Consider the following 20,389-nt stretch of genomic DNA (forward strand, 5'->3'; position numbering starts at 1 on the left):
AGTAAAGCCAGCTGTGATAGAAGGTCTTCAAGTACTTCAGAGGGCATTGAAGAATATTGTTTTCCATTACACCGCTGATAGAGAGAGCTGGAGCACCCTATAACAATTACACAGGCAAGCCTGCGAACACTCAGCTGTCCTGAGAACTATTTACATTTTTTTGAAGATTGGGAAACAGTTTTATACAATGCTAACATAAAACACATCCCCTATGTGTGCTGTGCTCTCCCAGCCCAGGCTCCTCCAGCCTGGCAACAGCACAGGCAGGCAGCGACAAACAGACAGTTATTCCGCTGGGCGGAAGACGGGGAAGAAAGGACAGTCTGTAGGAAAAAAAGGAAGAAACCTACTGGAAGTCAAGAGACACTGCAGTGTGGTTTAATTGGTGGGGGAAAATTGTGATTTTTTTACTAGAGCCTATGAAGATAAATAGAGAGAGAGGCTTTGATGAGGAGGTCCACTGTATCTAATGGCCAGAACAAGCAGGTAGACAGGAACGGCTGCCGGGGGCTGGGGGGAGAGAGAGAGAGGGCGGCTGGTTTCTGTCTCACTGGTCTTTTATGATGGGAGAGGGGGGAGATATAAGGACAGCCAACTCCTGGTAGCAGTTAACAAGCTAAAGAGTGTGAAGTGACTGTCGCCCTCTCTGTGCACGCACCCCTCAAACACACTTCCACCCCTGGACACCGTGGTCGCCCCGGGGCGGTACACATCATTGAAACCGGGAAGTAAGTGCCGCACTAACTGGATAGACACACTTTAAAACATGTGCTGTGGAGTGCTGCGGCTAGTCTCATAGTGAATGTTCCTAGCACCCTCGGCTGGCGGAAACAGATGATATTTAAATATTTCATTTTGTTTCACTTTGGTGTAAAAAAAACAACAACAAAAAAGAAGGGCAACACATAGCCTGCAGTGCAGTTACAGTCTCATCATCATTTCGTTATTAATGATTGCATATACCAGTGAACTTGAGCCACTCTTCAAATACCATCAGGAACAAACTTAAGGAGTGAGGACAGGACAGTATATGGACAGTTTTGACAAATATTTAATGTAATGCATTAGGGTGTCTTTCATTTCTCTGAAGCCAATGACTCAGTCCTGATTCACAGACAGAAAGACAGAATGGTGAAGTAGTAAAACACGTGTTCACCATTAACACCCTGGTCTTATGAATCAAAGGTGAACATCAGACACAGCCTCATAGAAACATTAACACAGGTGACCAGAAAGACTTCACTGGAACAGCTCTACCAACACTCCCCTCTGCCGTTGTTTCCGACATATTGATGCAAAACAGGGGCAAAAACTAAAGCCCTTTTTAATCTGTCCCATGTGTCTACAAACTGTCCAGTCTCAGGTGTCACAAAAGTCCACCTCCCATGTCACTTTACTGGAGTTATTTTCTTACTGATGATTTGACCTGGGAGAACTCCTCACCATCTTCAAGAGCTGGGACAACAAAGGTGTTTGACTTGACACTTTCCAGTTGACACTTTACATGAAGCAATAAAACCTACAGTTCGCAGGCTTAATGACACTAATGGCTGTCTAGGAACCATGATTAGGAGAACAATTCTACGTTAAGAAATTATAGAAGGGAGATGGTGCAAAGCCTCTCTCGTTTATTTTAAATAGTTATCAATGATTGTGGCCCCACCCCTCTCCTTTCAACCCCCCAGATGCAAGCCCTGCCCAGGATAAAATGCAGGACAAGCCCAAGCCTCCCATTCTACACAGGAGAAAGGACTGGCTGCACAGGGAGAGTGAGGACATTCATTTACTGCTTCGTTGCGTTATACAGGCAGACAGACCTGACTCACACTCACTGACTGCCTCTCTCGCTCGCTCACTCACGAGCTGCTGCCTCTGTCTCTCTCTCTCCCTCATACACACACTGTCTCTCAACCCTCTCCCTCCCTCTCACTCTGCCTCTCCTCACTCACATATACACAGACACACACTAACTCTGTCTCCCTCGTTATTTCACTCTCTCCTCTTTCTCTCTCTCTCTCTCTCTCGCTCTCGCGCACACACACACACACACACACACACACACACACACACACACACACACTCACTCTTTCTGTGACTCTCTCTCCCTATCACACTCTCACACACACTTACACACTTACACATTCACTCTCTCTCCTCATTCAACTCATTCTCAGCCACGGATCAGCAGCACAGACAAGCACCTTATTCCAGTCCAGCTGGAGAGAGGAGCATCGCAAGGTGCACACATCGCAAGACAGGACACTGACTGACTCTGCAGCCGTAAAAGAAGGACGCAAGCCAAGGAACAGAACAAGCTTTCAGAGAACAAGGAAACAACAAAAAAGAACAGATTGCTTTTGGCAATGGATTTACAAAGTGAATTGTTTTCCGGTGAATAAAAGCTGAAATACAAAGAAGAGTAGATCATCATCAGACACACAAATTAAGAAACAAACTCATCTGGGAAAGAGGACTGGTTGGAAGCCCAGGTTCCTCTCTGCTCTGCTGTTTGGAAGCCCAGGTTCCTCTCTGCTCTGCTGTTTGGAAGCCCAGGTTCCTCTCTGCTCTGCTGTTTGGAAGCCCAGGCTCCTCTCTGCTCTGCTATTTGGAAGCCCAGGCTCCTCTCTGCTCTGATCCTCAGTGACAGGGTCTGCTGCTCCCTCGATCATCACCCCTTCCCAGCCTCAGAGAGCGACCACTCACCTGGACCACACAGCCCGGGTCTCCAGCCAGCCAGCATGCATACTGCCTGTGCAATGTGCACCTTGGGAGTCTGACTCACCATGTGCAGATGGATGCCACCCGTCGCTAGTCTCCGTCCTGACCTCGCTGCCATTGGCACTGCCCACGCTGGGCTTCCGCCCTTGCCCAGTGCTGCATCCCTTCGCTTGGCGTTCCTCACCCTGCTCCTGGTGGCTGGCACAGCTCTGGGGGGCTGCCCGCTCGGGGTAGGGCATGAACCCCTCCAAGTACTGGCGAGAGGCATCAACTGCTCATGGACACTGGAGCGGCACACACGCAGTTACAATCACCTAGAGGGTGACGTCCGACTACGGCGGCTCTACTCCGCCAACAAGTTCTTTCTCTGTATCGACAAAACAGGCAAGGTGGACGGCACCAGACGGAAAAACTACGCTGAAAGTGAGTAAGCTGACACTATCTCCCCTTTCTATCTCTCCTATGTGACCGAGAAGAGATGGGGTGCCTATTGTCTTTTATGGTGGTGTAGACTCTCTGATCTTGCTACTTTTATAGCGGTTCATAGAAGTTTCACTGGCTTGTATTAGCCTTTTGCGCCTATTTGTGCCGTGTTTGGAGCGGTAGACGTTGCTAGGTAAGCTGGGAATTCCACAGTGTGGTTTAAGCCTCCTCATGGGAACCCCGGCACTGTGTTTACAGCAAGGCAGACTTGAGGAAAGACATTGTGCATCAGTTGGTCGTGCAAACTGGGCTTGGAAAAAAGCTTCAATTTCACAGGGGCTTAACATGTCAAAACTGTGTTGAAAGTCCTCTAGTTGCAAGGGGCAGATGTACCCACAAACCATTTCTGTCACAGTTTACATGGGCACAGCAATTTTCAATTTTTCACAGTTTTCTCACCAAGTTTGTTTTAGCGCTCTTTAAGGGGATAGTCGGGATAATTTGGAGCCTTTGTGATTTAAACTGTTAAGTACAGACCCAGAATCAATCTAACACAGATCCCATGTGTGTGAAAACTTCAGATCAGACCAGAGAGCTGGCTTCACATCTGTGTACAGCAGGTGTACTGGGCTCGCCAACACTGTTTTATTTAAGTCAGAGGATTTCATGCAACGTGATAAATCTCCTAACACATGCCTACAGTATCATCAAGGATCTTCCAAAAATGCCTTAAACAGATCAGACCTCATCACCTGCTACCATCTCATCTCAGTATGTTCAGTTGTCCTAGTTTTTCCAGATTGGACAGCACTGTATCTGATGTTAGTAATAAGGACACTTGAGAGGAGGGACGTGCACTGGTGTCACTCACTCCACGATCTCAATCAATGGTGTCTTTCAGACCTTTGACCAGGTCAGACAAGTTGTCGCTGGTCATGAACTGACTTCCCAGTGGCCACTGGACAGCCTTGAGACGTTTACACCTTTGACGGTTATATTTATCCATTTAGTCGTTAATGCCTTTTTACGCCAGTGGGTGAGTCAGGTTTTTTCCATGCTACCGAGGTAACAGCAGGGACTGCCCAGTCAGTCTGCCACTGTGTACAGCCTTATAACCGTCTGGTGACATTTGTTAACTAGACTACTCATCTGGCAGACAGTTTTATACCTCACACACACGCCAACATAAATTCACATTGACTTGAATTATCACAATTCAAAATTGTGTCGGTGTTCGTTTCCCTCACATGGGGATTCAAATTTTCATATTGGTGGTTTAGATGTCAGATATAATCATTAAATGTAACTATCTATGTTTGACACTTTAAAGGGAGGCGGAACTTCCTGATTTGGCCTCGTTTGGGTCATTAAGAAACGTTAACGGCCCTGACTCAATTCAAATGTGAGTTGGTTTCGGCGTGTGGTTTGATGTGGGTGTCACGTGTGTGTTCACAGGTGGAAAGAGTTAGCCAAATCTTCTGCCAATTAGCTTCAGCTGGCTGGTGTGCGAAGGTGGCAAAGTTGGTTTGACTTTAGATAGCCTATCTTCGGGCTAGTTAGGGACCGTCAATAAATTACACAATGTAAATAAGACAATATTTTAATTTTGCACACCTTTCAGTTCTCTCATTAAATTCTTTCAATATTTGTATGCAAATTTCTACCATTTAAATGTTGTTTGAACTTTTTAAGTTATTGAAATTTGGAGCAAGTGGAATTTTAACATATTGTCCAATGTATATTTTGTAATTTACCGATTCTCCCTAACTAGCCCCATAGGGATATCTAAAGTTAACCCAAATTTACCATAGGCATTATGATCAGGTCACGTGCATCTGCACGCCAAATTGATGATTACATGTGTGCTGCCAGTTGTGGGCATGTGGGCAGGGTTGAAACCAACCCAACCTTAATTTACGATGTGATGCAGCCATGACTACAAAACTCAGTTTTGCTGAGTCAAGCATGTGATTTTCCTGTGTTTTATATATATTTCCAAACTATGAGGTTGATACAATACTGTGAAAATTATGATAATGCCCTTTCAGTGTATTAGCTGTTTGAAAAGACTGCCAGAAATGCCAGCCTGTTTGGTGGGATTGAGTTTTGGCCTTTCATGGTGACATCAACATGTAGTAAATTAGTTAATAGGCCAATAAGAGTTCCAAACCTCTCTGCCAATCAATCAAATCAAATTGTATTCATCACATGCTTCGTCAACAATAGGTGTGGACTAACAGTGAAATGCTTACAATAAGAGCTCATTTTCAGTTTTCCCCTCCCCACTCAGACCACTCCCGGAAAGTCCTAGCAAAATTCTTGCTTGAGCAATTGGCCTTTGCAAAGAAGCCATTTGTATTTCTTTTTGACCAATTTAATTGAAAACAATCACAGTAAGGTACTTAATTGTTACCCAGAAATGATTTGATACTGAGATAAGAATGTCTGCATTGGGCCTTTAAATTCATTGGCTGCAGCAATAGAAATGTTGAATTGGCATGGCAAGGGAACTTAATAAGAGGACTGTAGCTAGCTGAAACTTTTTCATGCTCCCTTAGAAAGCAGGAAAAGTGATGCATCTGGATTGGAAGATTTGTGGCTTTCCATGATCTTGTCAGAAGTGGTTAGTCGGTTGTACAGAGTGGTTCCCCATGAAAATGTGCTGCCCCCAAATGCAATGGTGTCTTTAACCACAATCCTCTCATTTCCTGCCCTGGAAAGAAAGATTCTCTATGAACACTACAGCACAGTGAGGGTGTGTACCTGCCTGTACACATACAGCAGCACCCTGCCAAACCAGTGGTCATTCAGGCTTTGCCTTGAAATTAGTTCAAGGGACCGTGTGGTCGTGATGTGGTCATACCTCACAATGAGACAATCTGGTTCGGTCTATTCTGAGGTCTAGTTTGGGTTCTGTGTCACCACAGGCCATTGCGTAAAGGCTTTTTCAATTCAACTTAAACCCTCTTTACCTAGGGAATTCCTTGATACTGATACGGTCACTGTGCTATAGATTGGAGAGGGACGACTGGGAGGAAGCTCTGCATTTGTAATGAGCTTCCATTGACACAGATACAAGAGTGCAGCCGCAGTAAAACTGTCCCGGTGAAAAGAGAGTTATCTTTAAGTGGCTTGGCTGGCAGAGTAGATTTTTGTGTTCAGTTGATTTTCTCAAGTGTCTAATACAAGATGAAGACAACAGCAATTACTTTATTATCCAAACATAAATCTCACTTTCTGTGAGCACATCAAACATGAGCACATGCACGCGCAAATGCATATGCACGCACGCAAGCACACACACAGAAACGTACACATTCACACCACTCACCCACAGCAGACTCCTTGCTCCTTCCCACACGATTTAATGTTGCTGGTGTGAGTGGGGAAGCACAGCTCAGCAGAGCTCTGAATACTGTCCAGTGCGAGGCCCCTCCTTGTCCTCTGTGTTGCCCTTACGGTCTGTCAACACGGCTACATTTGCCCCGACAGCCCTGCTACGCCCTCGCCCCACTCAGTTTTTCCAGACCATGCTTCCAACCTCTCAGGTGCAGAAACAGTCGGAATTAGTCAACAGGCACTCTGCTAATTGAGGTCGGAAAATATTGTATCAATCCCAGTGGACCAGAGTATGGAACAGCTGAGGGAAGAAGCTGGGACTAAGAGAGATGGAAGGGACTGAGAGAGAGAGATGGAAGGGACTGAGAGAGGGAGATGGAAGGGACTGAGACAGAGAGATGGAAGGGACTGAGACAGAGAGATGGAAGGGACTGAGACAGAGAGACGGAAGGGACTGAGACAGAGAGATGGAAGGGAGGGACTGAGACAGAGAGACGGAAGAGACTGAGACAGAGAGACGGAAGAGACTGAGACAGAGAGACGGAAGGAGGGAGTGAGACAGAGAGAAGGAAGGGACTGAGACAGAGAGACGGAAGGGAGGGACTGAGACAGAGAGACGGAAGGGAGGGACTGAGACAGAGAGACGGAAGGGACTGAGACAGAGAGACGGAAGGGACTGAGACAGAGAGACGGAAGGGACTGAGACAGAGAGACGGAAGGGAGGGACTGAGACAGAGAGATGGAAGGAGGGACTGAGACAGAGAGATGGAAGGGAGGGAGAGACAGAGAGATGGAAGGGAGGGACTGGAAGGGACTGAGACAGACTGAGACAGGAAGGGACTGAGACAGAGAGATGGAAGGGACTGAGACAGAGAGACGGAAGGGACTGAGACAGAGAGACGGAAGGGACTGAGACAGAGAGATGGAAGGGGACTGAGACAGAGATGGGACTGAGACAGAGAGATGGAAGGACTGAGACAGAAGGGACTGAGACAGACGGAAGGGATGGAAGGGACTGAGACAGAGAGATGGAAGGGACTGAGACAGAGAGATGGAAGGGACTGAGACAGAGAGACAGAGAGATGGAAGGAACTGAGGAGATGGAAGGGACTGAGACAGAGATGGAAGGGACTGAGACAGAGAGATGGAAGGGACTGAGACAGAGATGGAAGGACTGAGACAGAGAGATGGAAGGGACTGAGAAGAGAGACTGAGACAGAGAGACGGAAGGGACTGAGACAGAGAGATGGAAGGGACTGAGACAGAGATGGAAAGGGACTGAGACTGAAGGGACTGAGACAGAGAGACGGAAGGGACTGAGACAGACAGAGAGACGGAAGGGACTGAGACAGAGAGATGGAAGGGACTGAGACAGAGAGACGGAAGGGACTGAGACAGAGGGATGAGAGATGGAAGGGAGGGACTGAGACAGAGAGATGGAAGGGAGGGAGAGACAGAGAGATGGAAGGGAGGGACTGAAGGACGGAAGGGACTGAGACAGAGAGACGGAAGGGACTGAGACAGAGAGACGGTGAGAGACGGAAGGGACTGAGACAGAGAGACGGAAGGGACTGAGACAGAGACGGAAGGGACTGAGACAGAGAGACGGAAGGGACTGAGACAGAGAGACGGAAGGGACTGAGACAGAGAGAGGAAGGGACTGAGACAGAGAGACGGAAGGGACTGAGACAGAGAGAGACAGAGAGATGGAAGGAACTGAGACTGAGACAGAGAGACGGAACTGGGACTGGAAGGAAGACAGAGATGGAAGGAACTGAGACAGAGATGGAAGGGACTGAGACAGAGATGGAAGGAACTGAAACAGAGATAGAAGGGACTGAGACAGATGGAAGGACGGAAGGGAGGGACTGAGACAGAGGACTGAGGAATGGGACTGAGACAGAGAGATGGAAGGGACTGAGACAGAGAGATGGAAGGGACTGAGACAGAGAGATGGAAGGGACTGAGACAGAGAGATGGAAGGAACTGAGACAGAGAGATGGAAGGGACTGAGACAGAGAGACGGAAGGGACTGAGACAGAGAGACGGAAGGGACTGAGACAGAGAGATGGAAGGGACTGAGACAGAGAGATGGAAGGAACTGAGACAGAGATGGAAGGGACTGAGACAGAGAGACGGAAGGGACTGAGACAGAGAGACGGAAGGGACTGAGACAGAGAGATGGAAGGGACTGAGACAGAGATGGAAGGAACTGAAACAGAGATGGAAGGGACTGAGACAGAGAGACGGAAGGGACTGAGACAGAGATGGAAGGGACTGAGACAGAGAGAGGGAAGGAACTGAGACAGAGAGAGGGAAGGTGGGGTTGAAGAGAGCAGGTAGCACAGTCTGAGACCAAAAGGTGAGCAAAGGAGTGATAGTCCAAAATCTGTATGAGACCCAGATAGATGCTGATTCGTGTTCTCATATTTGTGTTTAGATACAATATGATACCACCACTCTACAGTGATGTTCTTAGAGTTCAGTGGAATATTATACTGAATGACTAAATGATCTGTGGTATATTGAAATGTAACACTTCTTGTATTGGTCTGGACACGATTTGTGGCCAGATATCAATTGCATAATTTTGCTAATCCACTCCAAGGTGCAGTTCTGTCTGAAAAAGCATCCTGTTCTGTCCTGCTGATTTTTGAACACACAGGTCAGATATCAATACCTGAAACGCGTCATTGTTGCAGTCAGACCAAATCCCTACAGCTCTTTAAAGTATTTGTTCATCAACTCACCTAAATATCCATCAGCCATGATAAAGTGCCTGGCAAACCAATGGAAGATAGCTTGCAAAAACCACACGGGCTAAAGTAGGCCTTCATTTGTGTGTCACCAAGGGGCTAAAAATAGCTTGTTGAAATAATAATGAGAGGAGAGAGTTTTCTTTTTGACTGATTGGGGTTCAACATGTTTTTCTTTTTAGCCAATGGTGGAGGTACAATGATCGAAAAGAAAAACAAATCAATGTATTTACAAAAGCTCTGAAAGTCGGCACGAATCATATCCTGTCCAAGGTCATGGGTCATAACTTACGAATTAAGCAGAGCACAACAGCTGTCGAGGTCAGACCGACCTCCACACGATAAACCCCAACAGCCAATCACTGAGTAGGGAGACCAATAAAATCACAACACAATGTTTGATGTTCCTCAGCCAGCCTTAGTCCAGTTCAAAATACATATTGGATAATTATGCTTGGCCAACCTCGTTTTCATACTTTTCCCTTTTTTCTCATGTCAGGTCAGCATGAAATATAGTTGGCAGGCATGCCAATGTATGAGCCATGTTCACATCTCACTTGAAAAGGACACACTGTTGAAATGAAGGGTGTGTGTGGCTAAGGGCATCAAACAGTTGAGCAGCCTCCAGGCTATGACACCGCGTTTAACCTGAGGAAATAAGGTAATGTGACAAGTATAATCAGAGAAGTCACATTAAAATATGTCTGCTTCGCTATGTGTCAGTTTGCTGTTTTAACGTTCTTCATCTGTGCAGTTTACACTGGGAGGAGGTGTGTCCTGTTTACCACATTTCCCTTCAGCTTAGCTTTGCAACATCTTGCTGTTTGATGTGCGACTTTCCTTTGCAATGAGTTCATGAGTATTTGACTTGGACTGGGCCCATAGGAAGAAAATCTTCCACCCCTCTAGAATATGTTGTGGAAAAGATTTAAACCCATTTGAGAGAGGGGAAACTGTCACTCACTGGCCAGAGAAGGACTAGGTTGAACTTGAATTGGGTAGGATAAATTATTTTACAGGCAACTAGCTGCTTGTAAAGACCTTACAAATTGGCCTCAGCAATGTCCACGTTATGATATTTATTGTTTAGTCCCTAAAATACGAGTTTATTTCTGTTTATTGTAGGTAGAACTTGCTAACAGTTTGTTTTAAGGGTTCCTATTACCTATTATTTCCTATTACATGTGTGATTACACTGTAACAAGTATTGTAGTTAAATGTAATGACTCTGTAATAACAACATGTAACTGGTGGTAATTGCAGTCTAATTACAGGTGTAACAACAAATGCTCGTTACCATGCTTGATACAAATGGGCACGTGTCCACCATTTGTTTCGTTTCTGCTCAGCTGCATCTGATTCAGTACCAACTGTCACAAAATTTGAATCTCTCGTGGACAGAAGCGCTAGGTGTCCAAGGTTGGAAAGGTTGGTGGCTCAATAGGCTCTAATTACCTACCCATGAATACGCACTGTTCAACAAATTCTCCACTCAATGTTGTCACTAGCAGCTGCACCCCAAAAGTGTATAATCTGGGTGAATTTGGTTGAGTTGACAAAAACAGATCAGATATAGGTCAACCTCACTGACTGGGGTCTACCATACAAATGTCATCCCAGATTGTAATTTCAAAAATGACTTATAATTAATGTGTTGTTGCCCATTATGACAACCTGAACCTCCTTGCCGTCCAAGTGGGAGGATAAACCCACTAGTACACCACAGAGTACATGTACTATCTGAATAATTACAATGTAATTAAACAAGATTTAGCTAGTTAAAATGAGGTGTATCTTTAGGGCTACTTATTGTAATTGTAATTATTGTGAACCTACATAGTACGTCACCTATGTACATAGTTACCCATGAACAATTACCATATACTTATTTACTACTCATTACCCAGTGAAAACAAACTAAATATGAGCATCTAATTTAGTCAACTTAATTGCAACATTTAAAAATACCTTACATTGCTTACAAAATAATGAGGATTTATATTGTTGAATTAATCATTTGATTAATTAGAATAAACAAAGATATAAGCCAACTCAATAACATACAATAACGATTTTAATAGTGGTGACTCAAATCTACAGCCTATAGTATGGTGTGTAGCCTAGCTAGCTAATTCAGAAATAACAGGATGGTCTTTTCCCCCTTTTCAAATGGTAGGTATAGGATTAACTAAACCACATGTAACATATGGATTTGCATTAGTATATGCATCAAAAGTCCCAAAGCAAAGCTACACCTCACTTTTCTATTTTTGGAGTTATTACATAAAACCCATCAGAATTCTGAATAATGCCGAAGTAATGCTGAAAAATGTTATGTGGGGTGTGATGTTATATGGAGGACCCGGCAAGCCAGCCTCTTCCCTATCATGTAAACTCCAACAAAAATAACGTCAAATGTTTAACTTCAAATGAAACCAAATCATTTGCATTCATAACTACTGGTTTTAATTACATTTTTTGCCAACTTACAAGCAAATAGTTTTTGAATTTATTGTTACAAATCAGCTTGCAAGGTTGCTAGCTAGCTAGCCAGTCAATGTTTGCCCTAATAGCCTGCTTATGTTATGTTAGCACTATATGAGTCAGCCAGGCTGTACAGGTTTTTCTGCTCCTCTTCTGAGGAGGAGTAGCGAGAAGGATCGGAGGACCAATGTGCAGCGTGGTAAGTGTCCATATCGTTTAATAAAACATAAACTGAACACTTAATGAACACAAAACAATAAATGTGAACAAAACCGAAACAGTACCGTGTGGTGAACAAACACAGACACGGAAACAATCACCCACAAAACAACAGTGAAACCCAGGCTACCTAAGTATGATTCTCAATCAGAGACAACTATCGACACCCGCCTCTGATTGAGAACCATACTAGGCCGAACACAGAAAACCAACCTAGAAACACAGAACATAGAATGCCCACCCAACTCACGTCCTGACCAACTAAAACAAACAAATAATGCAAGAATTAGGGTCAGAACGTGACACAGGCGCTATCAGCACCTAGATTACAGCTAAATTAAAGTAAACCAACATTTTGGAAATACATAACCCCATCTAATCAGTTATCAAAAAATGTTAACTACTGGTATATACAGTTATCTTAACCAGCAAGCCAGCCAGCTAAAGTTAGTTATTTTAGCCTGCTAGCTAGCTTAGCCAGCTAACTAGCCTAGCTAGCCAACCCCACGGTTGACATATCTAAGTAGTAAGCCAGAGAACAACACTAACTAGTCTAGCACAGGTAAGAACCCACAGAACTTACTGATAGACAGATGAGTTAGCTACCAAAGAGGGAGAGGCATTTTTACCGGCCGAGGGAGAGTCAGTTAATTGAATAGCAATATAGTAAGGTAAATCCAAATTGAATTTAAGCGGTTCATCTCTATCACTGCTGACACTCACAATGTACCGGTAGGTCGGTAGGAAACAGAGGTTGCAGGCTTCACATTCATGTCGGCACAGCACCTGGTTTCAGTCGGTGCCTCATTCCAAATCTTGCCTTCCACTGGTTATAGCCATCAAAGTCCTTCGGGATTAAATGAGCACCGCATTTATACAGTAGACGTGCCCACTGTTCCCTTACTCCAATCCGCTCGCTTCAACCAGACAAACTGGTCCCATTTTAATGCTAGCTTCTCATTTTTGGGACACAAATTAGTCGAAACCCCTTTCCTTGTGGGTATTACTGCACCCAGCAATAACACACCTCCTTGGTATATTTCACTTTTTTAAAAGCTATTGGGTCTGAATTGAAAACTAACATTAGCTGTGGACAACGGAAAACTACTACAACTCACTCGCTAGCTTGACTACCACTACCAAATGCACAGGAGAAGAGGAAATGCAGTTTTTCACATGAATTTATATGCTTTCTTCTTCGTTTTTGAATGTAATTACATGCTAGCATGGCTAGTAGCTAACGCTAGCCAGCTGACGTTGACAACAGTGAATTGTGGGTAGTTCTGAAGATATCTGAAAATAAGTTAAATAATTTTTTTTTTTAATTAAAAATTAAAAACTATTTTTATAGTTATTGTCCCAGCCTGTATTAGATAGAAAGTCACGGCCCTGCCTGTGGGGTAAACAGCCTAGGTTGCCCCATTGACTCACACCTAAAACTTGACATTTTTCAAAAAAATGTTTATTGTTGTCTGCTTGTTTTAGTCAATTACAAAACTACATTTAAGAAAAGTACATGTCTAAAGATTAGTTATAAACATTGCCTGCTCCTGAGCGTTCTCACTACTTAGAAAAACCTAATATTAAAGAGCTTCCCTCATGTCCCTTTCCATGACTGTGCTACCAGCCATGTGAGTGAGTGCTAGCTAGCTACCAAACGGAACATTAAGCTAGCGAAGACCTACAACACAAACAAAAAGACTATACAGCTACAAATAGTGAGTGAAGTTGGAAACGGCCTACGCTAAACAAGTTAAATGTGATACATCTCACAGACACACGTTAGCTAGCTAGCTAGCTACAACACATAGGAATAGTTATTCCAAGACTAATATGAGTCATCAAGCCAGTCATTCATTTTCTCTCCTTTATCATCCTTAAAACATGTCTCCAGATCCTACTGAGAGGCATTGTGGCTACCTAGACTAGTTATCTACTGTAGCTATAACATTAGACTACAGTACATTTTAGGTATAGCAAACACAGCTAGCTAGCTAGCTAAACATAGCGAGCTTGGCTTGTAGTGGTACTAATGGTTCCTGTCAGGCTGTAGTCTTTACAAAGCCAGGGAAAATGAGACAACCTAGATATCCGACAATGTCCTGGCATATAGGAACCTCGTTGAGACATGTCCAATGGCTCTTTTGAACAAGGACAACTATATCTACTCGCTGCTAGCATGATCACGCAATCATCGAAACACAAAGGCCAGAATAATTGCTACAAAACATTATTTTTTGATCAGACAGCAAACAGCAGGTTCAATCAACCAATGACGTCACTGATTGAACTTTCCCAGGGCGAAAACAAAGAAATACAGCTATAATGCATACGCCTCTATTAAATAAACACCTGTTGTGTTCAGTGATTTAAGACAATAAACGACCACACCGTGACTACAACTAAGTTACTAAGTCTTTGACCACACTACGTTGTGAGTAAAAACTCATGCTACCTATCCTTTAACATTACAAGTAACAATGGAAATTGACAACATCTGTGTCTTCATCTGTTTCTTTTTGTAAGCATTTTCCCATCCTGGAGTCTTTCGAGACCTTGTGGCAATCTGTGGTAAAGAAGAAGACTGTATGACAATTTAGCAAAGACACTACAATTAGCCTACTAGCCCTACCGTTCTCCAATCTATGATCACTATCATTTCTATAGACGGGTTGATTATTTACCAACAGAAATGACAAGCGCACAACCATGGGGCATAACAGATAGGTTGACTTAGATTGTTGACAACATGGAAGCTATATGTCATTTCCAATGTTTATTGAAAACATAAATACATTGGTACAATAACTACTTGTTATCTCTCAAATACATTGTTACAGTTGTTGGTTAGCTAACTAAATGTCCTTGCTAAATGTCCTTGCTTTTGAAAGAAAAGCACATTTTTTGTCCATTAAAAATAACATCAAATTGATCAGAAATACAGTGTAGACATTGATAATGTTGTAAATGACTATTGTAGCTGGAAACGGCTGATTTTTAATGGAATATCTACATAGGCGTACAGAGGCCTATTATCAGCAACCATCACTCCTGTGTTCCAATGGCACATTGTGTTAGCTAATCCAAGTTTATCATTTCAAAAGGCTAATTGATCATTAGAAAACCCTTTTGCAATTATGTTAGCACAGCTGAAAACTGTTGTCCTGATTAAAGAAGCAATAAAACTGGCCTTCTTTAGACTAGCTGACTATCTGGAGCATCAGCATTTGTGGGTTCGATTACAGGCTCAAAATGGCCAGAAACAAAGTCCTTTCTTCTGAAAATCAGCAGTCTATTCATGTTCTGAGAAATGAAGGCTATTCCATGCGAGAAATTGCCAAGAAACTGAAGATCTGGTACAACGCTGGGTACTACTTCCTTCACAGAACAGCACAAACTGGTTCCAACAAGAATAGAAAGAGGAGTGGGAGGCCCCAGTCCACAACTGAGCAAATGGACAACTACATTAGAGTGTCTAGTTTGAGAAACAAACACCTCACAAGTCCTCAACTAGCAGCTTTATTAAATAGTACCCACAAAACACCAGTCTCAACGTCAACAGTGTAGAGGTGTCTCCGGGATGCTGGCCTTGTAGGCAGAGTTGCATAGAATAAGCCATATCTCAGACTAGCCAATAAAAATCTAAAAATCAAATGGGCAAAAGAACACAGACACTGGACAGAGAAACTCTGCCTGGAAGGCCAGCATCCCAGAGTCGCATCCCGGAATCGCATCCCGGAGTCGCATCCCGGAGTCGCATCCCGGAGTCGCATCCCAGAGTCGCATCCCGGAGTCGCATCCCCGCATCCCGGAGTCGCATCCCGGAGTCGCATCCCGGAGTCGCATCCCGGAGTCGCATCCGGAGTCGCATCCCGGAGTCGCATCGCATCCCGGAGTCGAGTCGCATCCCGGAGTCGCATCCGGAGTCGAGTCGCATCCCGGAGTCGAGTCGCATCCCAGAGTTCTATAATTTAGCCCAACATGATGAAAATGTATGAGTGGGACATATTGATTAAAAACATGAAAAATTGAGAAAAACATTTCTCAATGCAGAGAACACCGGAAGAAGAATTATAATTGAATTACCATAGTGAATTATTGTTATGTTTGTTTATGTCTCAATTAATCCCATAAGGGATGGGTTGCCAGCTGGCAATTTGACACAAAAATAAAATTTCCTTCATTCATTCAAAAAATGTCATTCATTCATTAATTCATTCATGTTGTTAGTATAGTGTAACTATTCATTATTACAATTAATTACAATACTTGTTACAGTGTAATTACATATATATTTATACTTTAATAAGGACACCTTAAAATGAAGTTGCAGTAAACCTGACCTATCGTTGGTGTACACTTGCAGGTAGTGTGGACACCTGAGTATTTAAATGTGATTCAGTCTGTCACTTATTTTTCCTTATTGATGATGTTCCTGATACTGGAACAAGGACAAGAAGCTCAACCATTAACTGAGAAAGTTATATTATGTCTTAAATATTATGTCTAACTCCTCCTCATGACTCACCATCAATGCTAAGTCAGAGTGACTGCCTCGACAGCATGGAGTAAAAGCTAAGAAGGGAAGCACCTGGCTAAAGTAAGGACAGGCTGTTTTGAATAGGGAGAGGGCACACATGTTCATGAGGGTGTGAGAGGGCTGGGTTGTGCTCTGCTTAGTATTGTGGTGGACATTTAATAGGTGAGCTAGAGGCTTTCCCATTGCTCATTAGACCTTATGCGATGTTTCCTCTAAAGAGTCCGAGGGGCTTCAGAGAGAATCATGGTGCGAACAGGAGGGGAAAATTCCACGAATCCTGCCACTTTAATCCTTCCGAATAAGGACTGTGGCCCTGGCCTGAGTCGGAAACGATGAAAATCGATCTCTTGCCAGCTGTTCCTGGCATTGAGAGGCAAAAAGCTAAATAAAACACAACACACACGCACACACGCACACACACACACGCACACACACACACACACACACACACACACACACACACACACACACACACACACACACACACACACACACACACACACACACTCAGACACCCTGGGAATGTTGCGGAAAATGTGTGGCAGTGTGGTACTCTAATTAGTCTAACCTCAATGGCTTCTAACACCGGAGTTTGATATCATGAATGGCCAACTTTTAAAAAATACAAATACCAGCTAACAACCACAGTCTGATCCTTTCTGTTCTTAACTGGGTTCATCAATGGGTTTATTGAGTCTGACTTTGGCTCCAAGAATCCACTCCTTTTTACATCTTACCACTTTGTACATCCTGTGGATTTGAAAGAGTAGAAAAAGGAGACAATACCATTGCCAATAAGGAACCCTCTTTCAAAGACTTGAGCTAATTATGTTAGGAGAGTATCCATTTGCATGACTGTTTTAATGACATGGGGAATTAGAGCTTCACACATTATCTATATACTTTGGAGAGAGCTAATTGTGGAGAACTGAAACAATTACAGAGTTTGATAGCCTAGATGGTAATATGTATATTATGTTGTTAAAATGTATATTATTACTTTTTGTTTTTATTTCACTCAATGATCATGCTGCTGCTCCCCCTATAGTCATTCCACACCACCCCCTCAACAGTCTTTACTCTGCCTCCAGCCCAATGGACATTTTTTAAATTCATCACTGTCACAGTAATTCTATTTGTATTGTTTCTATTGTATTTTCACTTTTTATTTCACTAGTCCTGCAAGATTTTCACTGTACACTGCAATCCCACCTGCAACCCTGTACATGTGACAATTAAACAATCTGAATCTGAATCTAGATTAAAGATACGGTGAGACAAGGGACCAAGTGTTCTTGATGCCAGAAACAACCCTTTCCCAGTGATGTTATTCAGCTCTGTCTGCTACCCAGACTAATATACTGTTGCTAATAGAGTCCAAGCCATGCTCCCCAAAATGATTTACCCTCCTCATACACCATTGTAATGACCTACAATACATTACAGTAGGCATTGCAGTGTTATACACAGACTGTGAGCCAAGCAGTAACTTTTTAGAGGGGAATAGAGCTCAGTGTTTTCCTCAATGACCACTGTTATTAGAGAGGTTTTTGTGAAAGGTGTAAAGTAAGTATTCATTAGATCAGCTGGGAACCGCCAGTCAGCCAGTCTTCCTCAGGCTGCAGCACCATATGTTTGGAATCATCATCTGCCAAAGAAAATATTGTCAGCAGCACTCAGTTCTCGGCTTAAATCAGGCCGCTCCATAAGATGGAGAGGGAGACATAGGCTCAACCCCGGGACTGCGAGGCACTGCAAGGTGGAGGACAAGGGCAGTCCCTCCCTCAGGCCAACTGCCGGAGTTTTAATGGTTTTGTTTTGACCTTTTCAAATGAAGAGTCTCGCCTCCCAGTTCGATGGAGCCAGACATCATTGTATTGGAAAGGCCCAGGGAAAAAAAGGAAGCTGAAAGAGGAGCCCTTGAATCACAGGGAACCTCGATGTGAGTAAAAAACGGTAACAGACAGAAAGGAATAACAGTTAAGAATGCGTAGTCGGCACACCTGCCGGTTGTTGGCTAGCTTGCCCACCCATTGGAGTTAAGACAGATTACCATAGATTGGGTCATAAAGGATGCAATATGCAACCATAAAACAGGGCTAGGTTAAGACGCCACGCGCCTCAACACTCAGGTAAATCTGGGCCTCCGCCTCCCCTCCATTTCCTGCGTACTTCAGTCTGGGGCCCGGCCAGAAAGACCCACCTGCCTTGCCTCATCTGTCTGTGGAGGGAGGAGAAGTGTTGTGTGGAAAGCTCTCTGGACCCAAGTCCCTCACATCAGCAACATGCCTGCATGGCTGCAGTAAATAATGACCTGCTGTCAGGCAACTGAGAGACTTCATTGACTGCTACTATGTGTGTAATAGATTGTATATCTGGCTAATTACGTCTCCACAGGGAAGTCACATTGTGTCACAGTGAAATATACTGGAAATAACAGCTATACAGGTTATTTGAATGACATTTATTGGGAAAATTGGTTTGGTTTTACTACTAGGCCTTATCGTTACTCCATATCTCTATGACTCATTATTATACAATGGTGCTGGGTTTGTTGGTATGAATCGTTGGCACTAATCCAAGGTCCTCCTGTGTGAGACGTTCTCTGGCACGTTTCTAGGACAGGGTGTGATTTCACAGATTACAGGAGTGAGTGGTTAGTGGGTCATCCTGAGAAGTGAACCCTGACCCCTTTATAGTACTAGACCACACCCAGCCAGACAGACAGACAGACAGACACATACACATCTACAAAACAAGTGCAGTACAATATTCCAGATAGGCGGAATAGTCTGACCTACTGTAGTTTTGTATGCCCGTCCAAAGTCAAGCAAAGAGCAGGTCTACAGACTCTATCTGATGTACTGTAACCTTAGCCATTTCTGGAAGTGGATAATGAATGCAAATGTGAAAGTCAACTCCCCAGGTCCCTGCATACCATCAGGTTTAGACCATGCACTCCACCTTCCTCTAAAAGGACATTACATACACGCTCTCTGTACCTGCTTTGTATCAGGGGGAGCATTTAGCTAATTGAACATGAGCAGGATCTGAGTAGCGTGTCAAAGTTCTTTGTGAACTTGTACGTGTGTGTTTTAGAATGCATGTTCAGTGTTTATACTTGTGCCATTGTAGGAGCATGAAGTGGACTCTAAACTGAAAAAGATGTGCCTTTCCTTCCCCTAATGCGTAATCAGATCCAGACCTCACCTTGTAGTAGATTAAGATCTCTGTGTGTGTGTGTGTGTGTGTGTGTGTGCGTGTGTGCGTGCGTGCGTGCGTGTGTGCGTGTGTGTGTGTGTGTGTGTGTGTGCGTGTGCAGGAGGTCATGCTCTTCATTAAAGCACAGAGGGTGGTCACAAAGTATTGTAGTGTCAGTGGTCTTTCTCCACGGACAGCTGCAGTAAGGAAGTAGATCAGTAGGATTTCATCTAAAACAAGCCAGTCCCTCTCATTGAGCAGTTACAGTAATGATCAACTTCATCCTGGTTCCAGCTGAGGGCTTATTTTCCAGAAATATTATGAATGAGAGCGAGAGAGGGAAAGAGAGAGAGGGAGTATAGTGAAAAATCACTTTCATATGGGACGGGGCCTTCAGATATCAGATAATTTAGCATCTATTTTGGAATGACTATGACTCATGAAGAATGCGAGTCAGCTAACAGTGTGGAGCAGGCGATGAAAGTCCCCCCATGAAGCCTGCAGCCATCCGTAGCCAGGCGTTCCAAGACAGAATATTTCGATGTGTTTAAAATTGCAGGCTTTCAACACATCTTTGCCAGTGACAGTTGGAGCGGCTGCAACATGAGCTGGTTGACGTGTGTGAGTGTGGGTGTGTTTTTGGTTTTAATAGAATTAGGGTTAGAGGTTTAGGGTTAGGAGTTAGGGTTGGGGTTAGGGAAAAAAGGAT

At 43.8% G+C, this 20,389-nt stretch overlaps 1 protein-coding gene across 1 annotated transcript in view; it reads left to right on the plus strand.

The window, feature by feature from the left end:
* Positions 1-2,069: 2,069 nt before the first annotated feature.
* The window catches only part of LOC112250856 (fibroblast growth factor 10), a 43,846-nt gene continuing 25,526 nt past the window's right edge, over positions 2,070-20,389 (plus strand). The window contains exon 1 of the mRNA XM_024421343.2: positions 2,070-3,141. Within this exon, the coding sequence (XP_024277111.1) occupies positions 2,784-3,141 (358 nt within the window). The 5' untranslated portion in view covers positions 2,070-2,783. The remainder of the gene's footprint in view (positions 3,142-20,389) is intronic.

Source organism: Oncorhynchus tshawytscha, linkage group LG05 (genome assembly GCF_018296145.1).
Source record: "Oncorhynchus tshawytscha isolate Ot180627B linkage group LG05, Otsh_v2.0, whole genome shotgun sequence".
Taxonomy (NCBI): Eukaryota; Metazoa; Chordata; class Actinopteri; order Salmoniformes; family Salmonidae; genus Oncorhynchus; species Oncorhynchus tshawytscha.